The 14465-nt window shown below is 39.5% G+C and overlaps 1 protein-coding gene across 1 annotated transcript in view; it reads right to left on the reverse strand.

The window, feature by feature from the left end:
* Positions 1–12144, reverse strand: part of LOC127417860 (testican-1-like) — a 146457-nt gene extending 134313 nt beyond the window's left edge. The window contains exon 1 of the mRNA XM_051658097.1: positions 12139–12144. Coding sequence (XP_051514057.1) covers positions 12139–12144 — 6 coding nt within the window. The remainder of the gene's footprint in view (positions 1–12138) is intronic.
* Positions 12145–14465: the final 2321 nt, after the last annotated feature.

Here is a 14465-nt window from a genome sequence, read left to right on the forward strand (position 1 = left end):
TTAATTTGTATTGAACCTGGAATATTCCTTTAATTTACATTCATTAACTGAGATAAATCAAGTAATATTTGGTGGGTAATGTGATCTCAACATGGATAAAGCAGCTTTTCTCTTAGACTGATGTGACTGAACTCATGTGAGTTTACATCATATAATTAATTAAACTTAATTTCAATGAAAAAATAAAGTGTCTTGTCAGCTTAATCCATTTGTTTTGGGACAACATGAATCTTTTTGTAGGCTTTAACTGAAACCGCAGGGATTTCTAGTTTCCAGCATGGAAACTCCATATAGAGGGAGTAAATGTTGAAACTAAAAGTTTTTCTTTTTGTAAGTGAGATGAATACAGGGGAAGATTAGTTAGTATTTAATGTTAGTTTTGATGAGATTCTTTAATGTTAGAATTGTGGTGCTTAACAAGCATTTATTTATAGAGTTTTTGTCCAATTTACTTGAATTTCTTTAGAACCGTGGCTTTTCAGAACTACTCAGCCCTGTCTGTGGAACCACTTGACCTAGCTTTTTTAAGTAAATCCAACAGTTAATTTTTTGAGTGTATTCTTATATATTATTTCAAAGCATATTTTCTGAATAGACAATGTGAATAGTTACTAAGAACAATTATTTTCAAGTGCTATTTATTTCTTAATGAGGGAGGGTGTGGTTTAAAGCGACTAATACCCTGTACTCAGATGTAAGTATGGGGCAGCTTTCAAACTGCAGGCAAAAAGGGCCAAAGAAGAGATCTGACACACAAAAGTCCAAAATTATTATCAGAAGAATCCTACCTAGAATCCTTTCTAGGGGCAGTGGTGGCTTGGTGGTTAAGGCTCTGGGTTACTGACTATATGGTCAGGGGTTCAAGACCCAACACTGCCACGATGCCACCGTTGGGCCCTTGAGCAAGGCCCTTGACCCCATCTGCTCCAGGGGCGCCGTATCATGGCTGACCCTGCGCTCTGACCCCAGCTTGGCTGGGATATGTGAAAATAGGGGCAGTGGTGGCTCAGCAGTCAAGGCTCTGGGTTACTGATCAGAAGGTTGGGGGTTCAAGCCCCAGCACTTCCAAGATGCCACTGTTGGGCCCTTGAGCAAGGCCCTTGACCCTATCTGCTCCAGGGGTGCTGTATCATGGCTGACCCTGCGCTCTGACCCCAGCTTGGCTGGGATATATGAAAATAGGGGCAGTGGTGGCTCAGCGGTCAAGGCTCTGGGTTACTGATCAGAAGGTTGGGGGTTCAAGCCCCAGCACTTCCAAGATGCCACTGTTGGGCCCTTGAGCAAGGCCCTTGACCCTATCTGCTCCAGGGGTGCTGTATCATGGCTGACCCTGTGCTCTGACCCCAGCTTAGCTGGGATATGTGAAAAAAAAGAATTTCACTGTATATGTGCAAATGTGATAAATAAATACAATTATTAATTATTATTATTATACCCCATTGATATTTCTATCCTACTGAGGTGCGACCACCAGACAATGAAATATCTTATTAATAACAGTCAGGAGAGCAGCAGAAATGTGTTGAAAAGAAAAAGTGCATATCAACTACAAAAGATGTTAATGTGAACAGCTTCAGCTTCCAGCACCACCAATTTCCAGAGCTGTAACATACCAGGAGTCTCCAAAAGTACACAGGACCTGGTTCTCAGAGTCTTTGCTAAGGGTAGGAAGGCTGAAACACGTCCTCTAACTGAAAAGAATCACAAACTGAAGCATCAAGGTATGGCTTCATGGACAGATGTGATGAGTGACTCTTGATGGAGCAGACAAATGTACACATGATACCAGTTTTGGGTCAGGTGGCAACAGGGTAGGGGAGAGGTCATGATGTGGGTTTCTGTCATTAATGATGAGCTTGTTGGACCTTTTCGGGTTGCAGATGGACTGAAAATCAACTCCAAAACTGACTGACAGTTTATGTAAGACACTTCTTCATGCAGGATAAGACACCTTCACATGCGTCCAAGTACTCCTTTGCTTGGCTAGCCAGAGAAGGCTTGAAAGATGATTGAATAATGACCGTTCCTTAACTGAATTTAACCCAATTAATAATGTGTGTCATGTGTATTTTGTTGATTCGTGTCTTTTATTTTGAAACGTTTAGTTCCTGTTCCCTTGTCATGTGATTTCATGTTTTCCCTCCATGTTCATGTGTCATGTTTTCATTGGTTTATTGGTTAATTGTCTTGTTAGCTTGATATCAGTTCTGTCTGTTCATTGGTTTTCATTGTCATGTGTTCTCCCATGTCTTGTATTTAAGCCCTCATGTTTTCCATTGTCTGTTGCCAAGTATTGAATGTGAATGAATGTGTATGTGCATAGTAACATTGTTTATAGTCGAGTCATGTTATAGAGTCAAGTTCATGTTTTATGTTTCACCTTTGTAGTTAGGGTTTTTGGATTACTGCACTTTGTAAATAAACTGCACTTGGGTTCTTCTCATCATCATCGTCACTGCCAGCAGCCAGCACACGTTACAGTGTGGGCCCTCCTAAAACATGGTATTTACAGAGAGGGAAAACGATCCACATGTATGATTGACATCTGGGAGGCTACGATTTTTATTCAGCTAAAATTGGTCGAGTATGTAGTTGCCTAATGTTTGTGCACACTAGTATTTCAGAAAACTGCTGGAATCACAACTCTCACTTTTACTTTTTTAAATGTTCAATTTTGATCCAAAATAAAGTTTTATGAATCACCATTGTATCTGCTTAACATACAGTATATATATATATATATATATATATATATATATATATATATACACACACACACACACACACTGGCACCAAAATTTTGGAATAATGTACAGATTTTGCTCCTATGGAAAAAACAAATTGGTACTTTTATTCACCAAAGTGGCATTCAATTGATCACAATGTATAGTCAGGACATTAATAACATGAATAATTACTATTACAATTTGAAAAAAAATGTTCAGAACGTCTTAAACTACTTCAAAGAGTTCTCATCAAAAAATGCACGTGCCAGCTTTGCAGATCCTTGTTATTCTAGCCGTCAGTTTGTCCAGATACTCAGGTGACATTTCACCCCACACTTCCTGTAGCACTTGCCATAGATGTGTCTGTCTTGTCGGGCACTTCTCACGCACCTTACAGTCTAGCTGATCCCACAAAAGCTCAATGGGGTTAAGATCCAGAACACTCTTTTCCAATTATCTGTTGTCCAATGTCTGTGTTTCTTTGCCCACTCTAACCTTTTCTTTTTGTTTTTCTGTTTCAAAAGTTGCTTTTTCTTTGCAATTCTTCCCATAAGGCCTGCACCCCTGAGTCTTCTCTTTACTGTTGTACATGAAACTGGTGTTGAGCGGGTAGAATTCAATGAAGCTGTCAGCTGAGGACATGTGAGGCGTCTATTTCTCAAACTAGAGACTCTGATGTACTTATCCTCTTGTTTAGTTGTACATCTGGTCTTCCACATCTCTTTCTGTCCTTGTTAGAGTCAGTTGTCCTTTGTCTTTGAAGACTGTAGTGTACACCTTTGTATGAAATCTTCAGTTTTATGGCAGTTTCAAGCATTGTATAGCCTTCATTCCTCAAAACAATGATTGACAGACGAGTTTCTAGAGAAAGCGGTTTCTTTTTTTTGCCATTTTGACCTAATATTGACCTTAAGACATGCCAGTCTATTGCATACTGTGGCAACTCAAAAACAAACACAAAGACAATGTTAAGCTTCATTTAATGAACCAAATATCTTTCAACTGTGTTTGATATAATGGCAAGTGATTTTCTAGAACCAAATGATCAATGTAGCATGATTACTCAAGGATAAGGTGTTGGAGTGATGGCTGCTGTCTAGATTTGATCAAAAATGACTTTTTTTAAATAGTGATGGTGCTGTTTTTACATCAGTAATGTCCTGACTATACTTTGTGATCAGCTGAATTAAAGTACCAATTTCCTTCTGAAACAGCAAAATCTGTACATTATTCCAAACTTTTGGCCACCAGTGTGTGTGTGTGTGTATATATATATATATATATATATATATATATACACACACACACACATTCCCTTTTTTTTTTTTTTTTTTTTTACACACTAAAGCCGGGCGTACACGGTGCGAGTTCTGACACTCGGGAGGTCGTGAGCCCAAGCACACATTACGAGTCAGTTTATTTGATAATCGTACAGGTGCAATAGTACACGGCACGACTTTACGACCTGCCGAATTCCGGAGCAATCGCATTAATTTTCTAGCTATTTATCGTTATAAGACATAAAGCCTGAGGACATTGCTTCCTTGTAGCTTGCGATTTAGAAATAAATAAAGAAGACTGGCATGGCCAGGGGCTGCATTAGCTGAAAACTCATCTGCAGATTTAAAAAATAAATAAATAATAAATATGGATAATTATTACAAATGCTGTCCAACATTTGATAGATTCAGATTTTGAAGGGAGGCTGTTTGATTTTATGACTGCATACATCAGTCATAATGTCAGTGTTTTGCTGCTGCCAGTTACTTCATAATTATAACGTGCAAAAAATATACAAGATTAAAAAGAAAGTGTGAAAAATGTGCGCACCGTTTCTGTCGGTTATACTTGGATTTAATTTTATTAAAAAAAAAAATACTATCATATGCATATACAATTATAACAGATGCTATATCGCCCTAAATAAAGCCCTAGAACTGAAACGAATCGAAGTATGATGAATAAAAATACAACATGACAGAAATTTTAAAACTCTGTCACACCTTTGTAACACCTTCTCCTGATTGGTCAACTTCGGGTAGATCGCCAAATCGGCTCGTTCAACCACACACACCTCACGAATTCAAGCAGGCAAATTTTTTAGACCGTTTAAAAAATTATCGGGAGGTCATGAGCTGCTCGGCTCCGCTCGTAATTTCCTCTCACACGATGCGAGCCGCGACCACACGGGCACCAACGATGTCCACGCGATCTCTCCCGACTGGGAGAAAAAAAACGGTCGGAAGCTCGCACGACAGCCGAAAATTGCAGTTTATGCCTGTCTTAAGGGTGAACACAAACATGAACAGTCTCATCCCTCAGTGGGCCCTAGGGCTGCAACTAACGATTATTTTGATAATCGACTAATCTAACGATTAGTAGAGCGATTATTCGACTTATTGCAACAATCAATCATTAGCTCTTAACTGACAATTCAGCAATTGTACCTTGACTTAAAAGGTTGTAATAAATGTGCTTACTAACAATAAAGAGAACAAAATCATCTTTTTAAAAATGACATTTATTGAATTAAAGGGGGGGAATAAATGACTTTTTATTAAGTTTAATTCAGTAAATCTCTCCCCCTTATATCAGGTCACTACACGCACCACTGACCGCACAGAGATATGCCAGTTTCGGAGTTTATACTTATTTACATGGCCTGCTTCCTTATTATTTGAACTTTAATAAAGGATGCATTAAAGATATAACAGCGAGGTGTTTCCTTTAAAGACGCTCTTACATGCAAATTTTGCTTCAGTGGAACGGCAGCTCCGGCTTTGCCGGAGTGCTTCTGTATTTAGTTATTTTGTAATTTTATATAATTCCCTGAATCAGCTGAAGCTGTATGGAAAGTTTAGAGTGCATGTGTACTGTGATCTGTGTATTCTTCCTCTCCTCAGTCAGGCGCCATCATTAGTTTCATATCTGATCTCATGTTACGTTAAATGAGTTCAAACGACTATTCGACAACGAACATTTCTGTTGACGATTTTTTAATGTCGACGTTTTCGATAACGTCGACTAATCGTTTCAGCCCTAGTGGGCCCCCTCCCGACCAACCACCCACACAACTCACCAACATCCAGTGGAGGAGAACAGAAATGAAAAATATATGTACAAATATATACATGCATATACAAATTTATATACACACACCCATAAATATATATTTAAAGAAATGAGTGTCAACCCACATCCATAAGCTAATAAATAAAAATGACAAGGCATAAAGACAAATTAAGTATTCTGAACAAAATTAAGCAATGAATCCCAATTTGTATTGTACAGTACAGCAGGGACACCAAAGATGGCAATCAAGGGGCATGGTTCAGAAGGAATGTTGAAAATGCCTGAAAATGTGTCTAAGAAAGAACACCAAAAATCACAGTTTTGGACAGGAAAAAAAAACATGCGAGTGTGATCAGCAGGAGCTAGAGAACACCTATTACAAGTATCATCTGTGCCTGGAAACAGCTTATTAATTTAACCTTTCTATGGAGGACCTTAAATTGAATCAGACTTAGACTTAATCTGGCACAAGATGATGAAGAATTAACCCTGTCAGAAGCATTCTCCCACCAATCCTGATCCAAACCACGTCCGAGTTCCAATTCCCACTAATGTTTGAACAGAGAGGACGGCAGTATGTAAGAAATATTAAATTGTATAAAACGGATACAGAGCCATGTTTCTGAATTGGACACTTTTCATATAGAGAGGGTTCAGACAAATCTGGAAAAGAAGGACAATGAGAACGAGCGAAATTACACACTTATCGATGTATATAGATCAGACCTCTGTTTTTCCATAGAACATAAGCAGAATCCAAAATTGAGGACACAAACAAATTATTACTACATATAGGACCATAAAGAGACGAAGAATCAAGTTTAAAATGTTGTCTGAATTGCTTCCATATCCTGAGAGAAGTGCGTACAACTGAATTAGTTGTGTAATTTGAGGGATGAGTAGACAAAGGAGCGAACGCCAAGGCAGAAAGCGAAGATGAAGAGCAGGACTGCGCTTCTACCCTACACCAATCTGTATCAGGGGAGTTATACCAACTATGAATCTTGCTAATATATAGCTAGACCCCCATCTTTTTTTTTTTTTCTCTCTGGAGATTTGCCTTACTTATTCTGGGAGATCTGCCATGCCAAACAGTATGTATGTAGAACAAAAACCAAGGCAAAACATTAATTTTAATTGACTGAATTCTACCAATTAGTGTAAAAGGTCACTTATCCCAGCGCTGTAAATCCGATTTAACTTGAGCGAACAATTTAGTTATTCTGATATAATCAAATGAATGTGAAATATTTACACCCAAGTTTAACGATTAAAGATGGCAAAGGAGGAAGCTGGGACCAGCTGGACAAACACATAGCCAACGGATCGAGCATTCCCTCCGCATCGCGATCCTCAGTCAGCGGCGAGGACTCCTTGACGCCGCGTCCTTCCTCCTTCCCGGGTTTCGGCACCAGTGTAACAATTAAAGATAGCAAAGGAGGAAGCTGGGACCGGCTTGACAAACACACAGACATTTAATAACACTTTTCAGTGTACAAAGAAACAAAAACACACCCTGCTTTTCAGCCAGTTACATCAAATCATAAAACACACACAAGAACGTGGACAAACTACGTGCATCTTTCTCCCGTCTGCCGCTGTCTCTTCTCCTTAAATACTCCCGCCTCCCCTCGCTGGAACACGAGGCCGGTGTAGCGCGCAGGTGGAAGTCATTCGCCACTTATCTTCCCGGTCTCGCTCTGCCCAGATGCCGCTCACCACATACCCCCATCGCCGAACTCAGGTCAGGGATTTCTCCGACCTGTGACCTAACCCCCCCCCCCCCCCCCGGGAGCATCGATGGGTCACACCGGTCTCCGGATCCTGGGAGGAGGAACATGGCGAAAGAGAGAACAAAGGAAAGAGGGGGCGGGAATAACAAAAGGGAGAGAGAAATCAGAGAGAGGAGAGAGAGATGGGCTCGCTGGACACGCCGTCGACTGGCCCTCAGCTCGCTATCCTGCTTCCGTCTGCGATGCCAGCCGATGGCACTGGACCCTTCAGCCGTCCTTTCCGGTTGCCGGTTAATGCAGTGTTCCAACGTCACCGGATTGAGCACTCCCTCCGCGTCGCGGTCCTCAATCAGCAGTGAGGACTCCTTGACAGCGCGTCCTTCCTCCTTCCCGGGTTTCGGCACCAGTGTAACAATTAAAGATGGCAAAGGAGGAAGCTGGTACCAGCTTGACAAACACACAGACATTTAATAACACTTTTCAGTGTATAAAGAAACAAAAACACGCACTGCTTTTTAGCCAGCTATGTCAAATAATAAAACACACACAAGAATGTGGACAAGTTATGTGCATCTCTCTCCCGTCTGCCGCTGTCTCTTCTCCATAAATACTCCCGCCTCCCCTCGTTGGAACGTGAGGCCGGTGTGGCACACAGGTGGAAGTCAATCGCCACTTATCTTCCCGGCCTCGCTCTGCCCAGACGCCGCTCGGCTCCACCCTGCTCACCACATACCCCCATCGCTGAACTCAGGTCAGGGATTTCTCCGACCAGGGTCCAAAACATAGAGCAGGAGGTCACGATGTTCTATCCCTCCCCTAACAATGCCTGAGAAGAACTGTGAGCTTTTCAGAGCTAAGGATAGAGGTTCTATTGCTAAAGCGAATAATAAAGGTCACAGATGACACCCTTGACGAGTATGTCTGGTAAGGGGGACATATTGTGAACTTTGAAAATTTGTTCTCACATTAGCATCAGGAGCAGTGTATAGAAGACATTTCCATGACGTAAAAAGAGGGCCAAAACCAAATCTTTCAAATATAGTAAATAAATAATTCCACTCCACCCGGTCAAAGGCCTTCTCTGCATCCAAAGAAATGATCATCTCACCGGCTGGAGTGGTGGATGGAGAAAGAATTATATTTAAGTGTCACGAATATTTGATGATAATTGCCATCCCCTGATAAAACCAGTCTGATCTTCGGAGACTATTTTATGTAGACAAAGATCCAGATGGCAAGCCAGCACCTTGGCTAACAATTTCACATCTGAATTTAACAAGCTTACTGGCCTCCAACTACTACATTCTTCTGGGTTCATATCTCGCTTAAGTACAAGTGATATAGAGGCCTGAGTAAGAGTTAGGGGAAGAGAACCATTCTTTAAAGAATCATTGTACATATCTAACAATAAAGGTGCCAGCTGTTCAGCAAACCTTTTGTAGAATTCAATCGGAAAGCCATCTGGACCTGCTGCCTTACCGCCTTGCATATGCTGGAGACCATTCGCAATCTCATCTAGAGGTTTATCAAGATCATTTGCTATATCTGTATCAATATGTGGAATGTCTAAGCCACAGGTGTCAAACTCAGCTCCTTGAGGGCCAAAGTCCAGCAGAGTTTAGCTCTAACTCTAATTAAACACACTTAAAGCAGTTAATTAAGGTCTTCAGGAGTGCTTGAAGATTACAAGGAGGCATGTTAGTACAAGGCTGGAGCTAAACTCTGTAGGGCTGTGGCCCTCCAGGAACTCAGTTTGACACCCCTGTTCTAAACCATCTATAAAATTCTCCATGATGAAATCATCTTTAGGAGATACTGATTTATACAGGTCAGAGTAAAAAGAAGAAAAAACATCACTAATATCAGATGGATTAAGGTGCGGGATGAGTCATAAACCTGAGTAATAAAACAGGAGTCAGCTAGTCCCTTTAGCTGGAATGCCAAGAGCCGACCTGCTTCATCTCCATATTCATAATATTTCGCTTTAGTTTTTCGCAACATACATTCAGCATTCTTTGTACTAAGCACATCAAACTCTGTTTTTAACTTAAATTTACTAGCCCACAGGAGTGGGGTTATTAGAGTACTGCTCATCAGTTGCAGTGATAGATTTAAATAGGTCTTGTAGCTTTTGTTTCCTTTGCTTGTTCTTATAACCAGTGTATGAAATAACATACCCACGGATCACTGCTTTAAAGGTTTCCCATAACAAAGGAGAAACAGATGTTGACTTATTGATCTTAATAAACACATCGATGTTAGTGCTGATATACTCACAAAATTGTTTACCTGCTAATAATCCTGAATCATACCTCCATTGATTAACCCTGCATGGGTTGTAAGTGAGATTCAGGTTAAGAGTGTGTGGAGCATGATCAGAGATAATAATAGCTGAATATTCAGAAGAATTAACTGAAGGCAAGAGAGCTTTATTTAATAGAAAGTAATCAATATGCGAGTAAGATTGAAGTACAAAAAAAATAAATAAATGAGAATTTATTTTTTGACGGGTGAAGAAAACGCCATGGATCAACACATCCAGTCTGACCCATCAATGCAGATACTGCCTTAGCCATAGCTGTTTGTTCTAGAGTTTTGACATGTCGTTCTTCGGGTCCTTAACACAATTAAAATCTCCACCCAAGATAAGATGATGGGAGTCCAAATTTGGAATAGAGGAAAAGAGGGAAGTGAAAAATTTGGGAATATCCCAGTGTGGGGCATAAATATTCATGAAAAAGAGTGCCAACGACTATAGCATAACGCCCCTCAGGATCTGAAATAATCTGCATTGGAGAGAAATTAATTTGTTTAGGCATAACATTAGCTGTACCTCTAGCCCTACTGTTAAAATTAGAGTGAAGCCTATGACCTATCCAGGGTTTACGTAATCTGATTTGATCTGTAACACCCAGATGTGCTTCTCTAAAGATGAGAAAACACTCTTGAACGTTTAATTGGTCCTCCTAAACCTCGAACCACTCAGGCCCATATTAGAACCAGCCATTCCCTATGGTGTAGAATAAAAAATAAAAAATAATAATAATAATATCGTGCATCCCTAATTTTGGACAGAAGGTTTAAAATCACTATCAACAAAAATGTTGACCAAAAATGTTAAGAATATCGCAATATACATTTTTGCTTGTATTGCCCACCCATACACTGAGACAAAAACAGCTAGTGAGTAATGTTTTGGTGGTGCATGTACCCATATTTTCTTTGTTAAACTGGGCTGCCTTTAATACACACACACACACACAACATGACAACACCTTCTGCAAATAACAATCACAAAAAGTACATTTGTATGTGATTTTTGTCCTCAAATCCATTTCATGTCTCTCTCTCTCTGGGTTTAGGTAAATGAGGGTTGTGGGCAGGCCGCTTGTTAGCCACTGTCAGATTATCCGTCTCATGTTTGCCCTGCAGACAGACAGTGCGCTGGAGTGTGTTGGAGAAAGTCAGGAACTGTCTCACAGGTCACGGGAGACTAACTGTCTTCTGCTGTGTTTGTTCCTCTGCTTCCCCTTCACTTCCTTTTTGCTCACTCGTCCTTTCAGTCTCTCTCTCTCTTTCTCTCTCTCTGATGTTATTCAGCAGTGACAGTTTAGAGCCTGCGGGCATGACAGGTCAGCCTTTCACCCCGAAATCACTGTGTGTGTGTGTGTGCCATGTTGAGAGGGGATGGCAGCAGGACAGAACAGACAAACACAATAAAACTGACAGATGAAGTCCCACTGACACACACACACACACATGTTGGTGCAGCTATCATTATGAGGACTCTCCATAGACATAATGATTTTTATACTGTACAAACTATAAATTCTATCCCCTAACCCTAACCCTACCCCTAAACCTCACAAAAAAAGTTCTGCATTTTTATATTTTCAATAAAACTTCGTTTAATATGTTTTTAAAGTGATTTAAATTATGGGAACACTAGAAATATCCTCATAAACCACATTTATAGCATAATACCCTTGTAATTACCAGTTTATAACCTAAAAAAAGTCCTCGTAAACCACTTAAACCTGCCCACACCCACACCACACACACACACACACACTCTCTCTCTCGAACACACACACCCACACACACACACACTCTCTCTCTCTCTCTCACACACACACGCACACTCACACACACACACGCACACGCTCACAGACGTTCACACGCTCACACACGCTCACACATGCTCTCACACACACACACACACACACACACACACACACGCTCTCTCTCTCTCACACACACACACAGACACACACACACACACACAAACACACTCTCACTCACACACACACAACACATACAGAGAAATGCAGGATTTTGTGAATACCACTGAACTCTTAAAGGAAAACTCCAGGTTCAGTACAAATTAAGCTCAATCAACAGCATTTGTGGCATAATTTAAACATAAGCACAAGAAAAAATCTTTCTTCATTTATTTTATCTTGCACTTACAGTACAAAATTAGTAAATGGGGCGAGTCCATTAACCTTTAAATACTCACTATTTCAAAAGTGTAGCCACAAGACGGACCCATACATGTTATCGTCATTATTATCACTCAATGTGATAAAATCGCTTATAGGCTATACCGACATTGCGTCGCCATGACAACAAAGTTGCAAAATTGGATATAACTTTAAACTAATAAGGTTAGAAAGAGATTAAATCATGTTTACACATATAATGTTTATGCCTTGTGGCTATACTATACAAAAAAAAAAAAAAAAAAAAACATCTAGAGTTTATAGACTGGCCCCATTCACTTCCATTGGAAGGTGCCTCATTGTTACCACGAAGTGTGTATGTATATATATATATATATATATATATATATATATATATATATATATATATATATATATATATATATATAAGTAAAAAGGAGTCTAAATAATGTTTTGAAAACATGTTGATTGAGCTTAACTTGTACTGAACCTGGAATATTCCTTTAATTAGCAGATGATGGAGAGGATTTTCACTCAACAAATCATTTTTTGAATCAGCATTTTGTCTTCTATTCCAGTAAAAATAAACTTTACTAAATTTACTTTGAGTTAAACTGCATAAGATACTTAAAAAAAAAAAAATAAAAAAAAAATCGACAAATTGTTTTTCTTCATTTAGGCATAATTTAACATGAATGTTTATGTTTAAAACAAAGAAACGATTTGCCACTGGGGTAAAACATAAACTTAATTTAACCAACATATTTTCTAGGAAAACTTAATATCTTACACAATTTTGCTTCTCAAAACAATTTATCTTGTTTTAAGGATGTAGATATTTGTTTAAATACTGATTAAGACAACAATGTTTTGCAGTGTTGCTCAACAGGAATTATTGTGCACAAAACTGCTTTACTTACCTCAACCTCCTTAACAGGACAGCAGAGAGAGAGAGAGAGAGAGAGAGAGAGAGAGAGAGAGAGAGAAAGTTATTATGAGGTCATCAGAGATCAAATTGCAGAGAAACAACAGACATCTTTCATTTAGACATTTATATTTGTTCAATATACTGTATGTTCAAAGTAAACAGAAGAATCTTTTTGAGTGCCACAATGAACATTTAACTCTTGAAGTCAACAAGAAACCAAAATGGACCCTTTTTACTTTTTTAATACACATTCCTGGCATTATTGGGAATTATCAGTGCACGTTATTCCAAAGAAAATGATTTTGTTTGCTATTAATCTTGCATGAAAATGTAAGAAGTTGCTCTGCCAGGGGCCTGGGTATCTCAGCGAGTATTGACACTGACTACCACCTCTGGAGTCGCGAGTTTGAATCCAGGGCGTGCTGAGTGACTCCAGCCAGGTCTCCTAAGCAACCAAATTGGCCCGGTTGCTAGGGAGGGTAGAGTCACATGGGGTAACCTCCTCGTAGTTGCGATTAGGCGTTCTTGCTCTCGATGGGGCACGTGGTAAGTTGAGAGTAGCATGAGTCTCCACATGCTGTGAGTCTCCGCGGTGTCATGCACAACGAGTCATGTAATAAGATGCGCAGATTGACGGTCTCAGAAGCAGAGGCAACTGAGACTTGTCCTCCGCCACCCGGATTGAGGTGAGTAACCGTGCCACCATGAGGACCTACTAAGTAGTGTGAATTGAACATTCCAATATTGTGAGAAAAGGGGATTAAAAAAAAAAAAAAAAAGAAACAAACAAAGAGAGATTGCTCCGCCTCCGAAACGACTTTATGGCTGACATCACCAATGCCGCTAAGATTTTAGCCCCTCCCTTCCATTGACAGCAAATGTCTGGCTCTGTTCTGGTATGTAACACACACTTTTCATGATCCAATCAATTCCTGAAGGATGAAATGTGTCATATTTGAGAAGTAAAATGCATTACAAATACCAGAATACCCAGAATCCAAAACACTGATCTGAAGAACCTTTAATGAATCATCAACAATGTTTTAATCTCCAAAGAACCATATAGCAACTCAAGGACACTATGCAGAAAAATATGGTTCTTTACAAGAAGATTTATGTTAAATGGGTGTTTTATTTAGTAACAAAAATTAAATACTAAACCATACAGAATGATGACAATAGATGCGGAGCATGCAAGATTGAAGGAATAAAGTGCACTTTAGATTGAGAAGTTCATGCTGCTGAATTCACTCCCTGATAAGCAGTAAATGGATGGATGGAGTTTGGCTTTCTGTGTCAATATTCATAACTGCTTGCATGCATTTGACCAAAGTAAGTTAATTGTAAGTTAATTCAACTTGTGTAGCTGTTTTCTACTGAGGTGACAGAAGACATCAGTCGCAACAGATGTTTAATTGACAGTTGTATTTGCTCACATCACTTACATCAGAACATCATTCTTACAATACACAATTTACCATGAATTATGCTGCATTTTCTAAATAAATAAATAAATAAATAAATAAATAAAGGTTACTGGCCA

The sequence above is a fragment of the Myxocyprinus asiaticus genome, chromosome 27 (genome assembly GCF_019703515.2).
Source record: "Myxocyprinus asiaticus isolate MX2 ecotype Aquarium Trade chromosome 27, UBuf_Myxa_2, whole genome shotgun sequence".
Classification (NCBI taxonomy): domain Eukaryota; kingdom Metazoa; phylum Chordata; class Actinopteri; order Cypriniformes; family Catostomidae; genus Myxocyprinus; species Myxocyprinus asiaticus.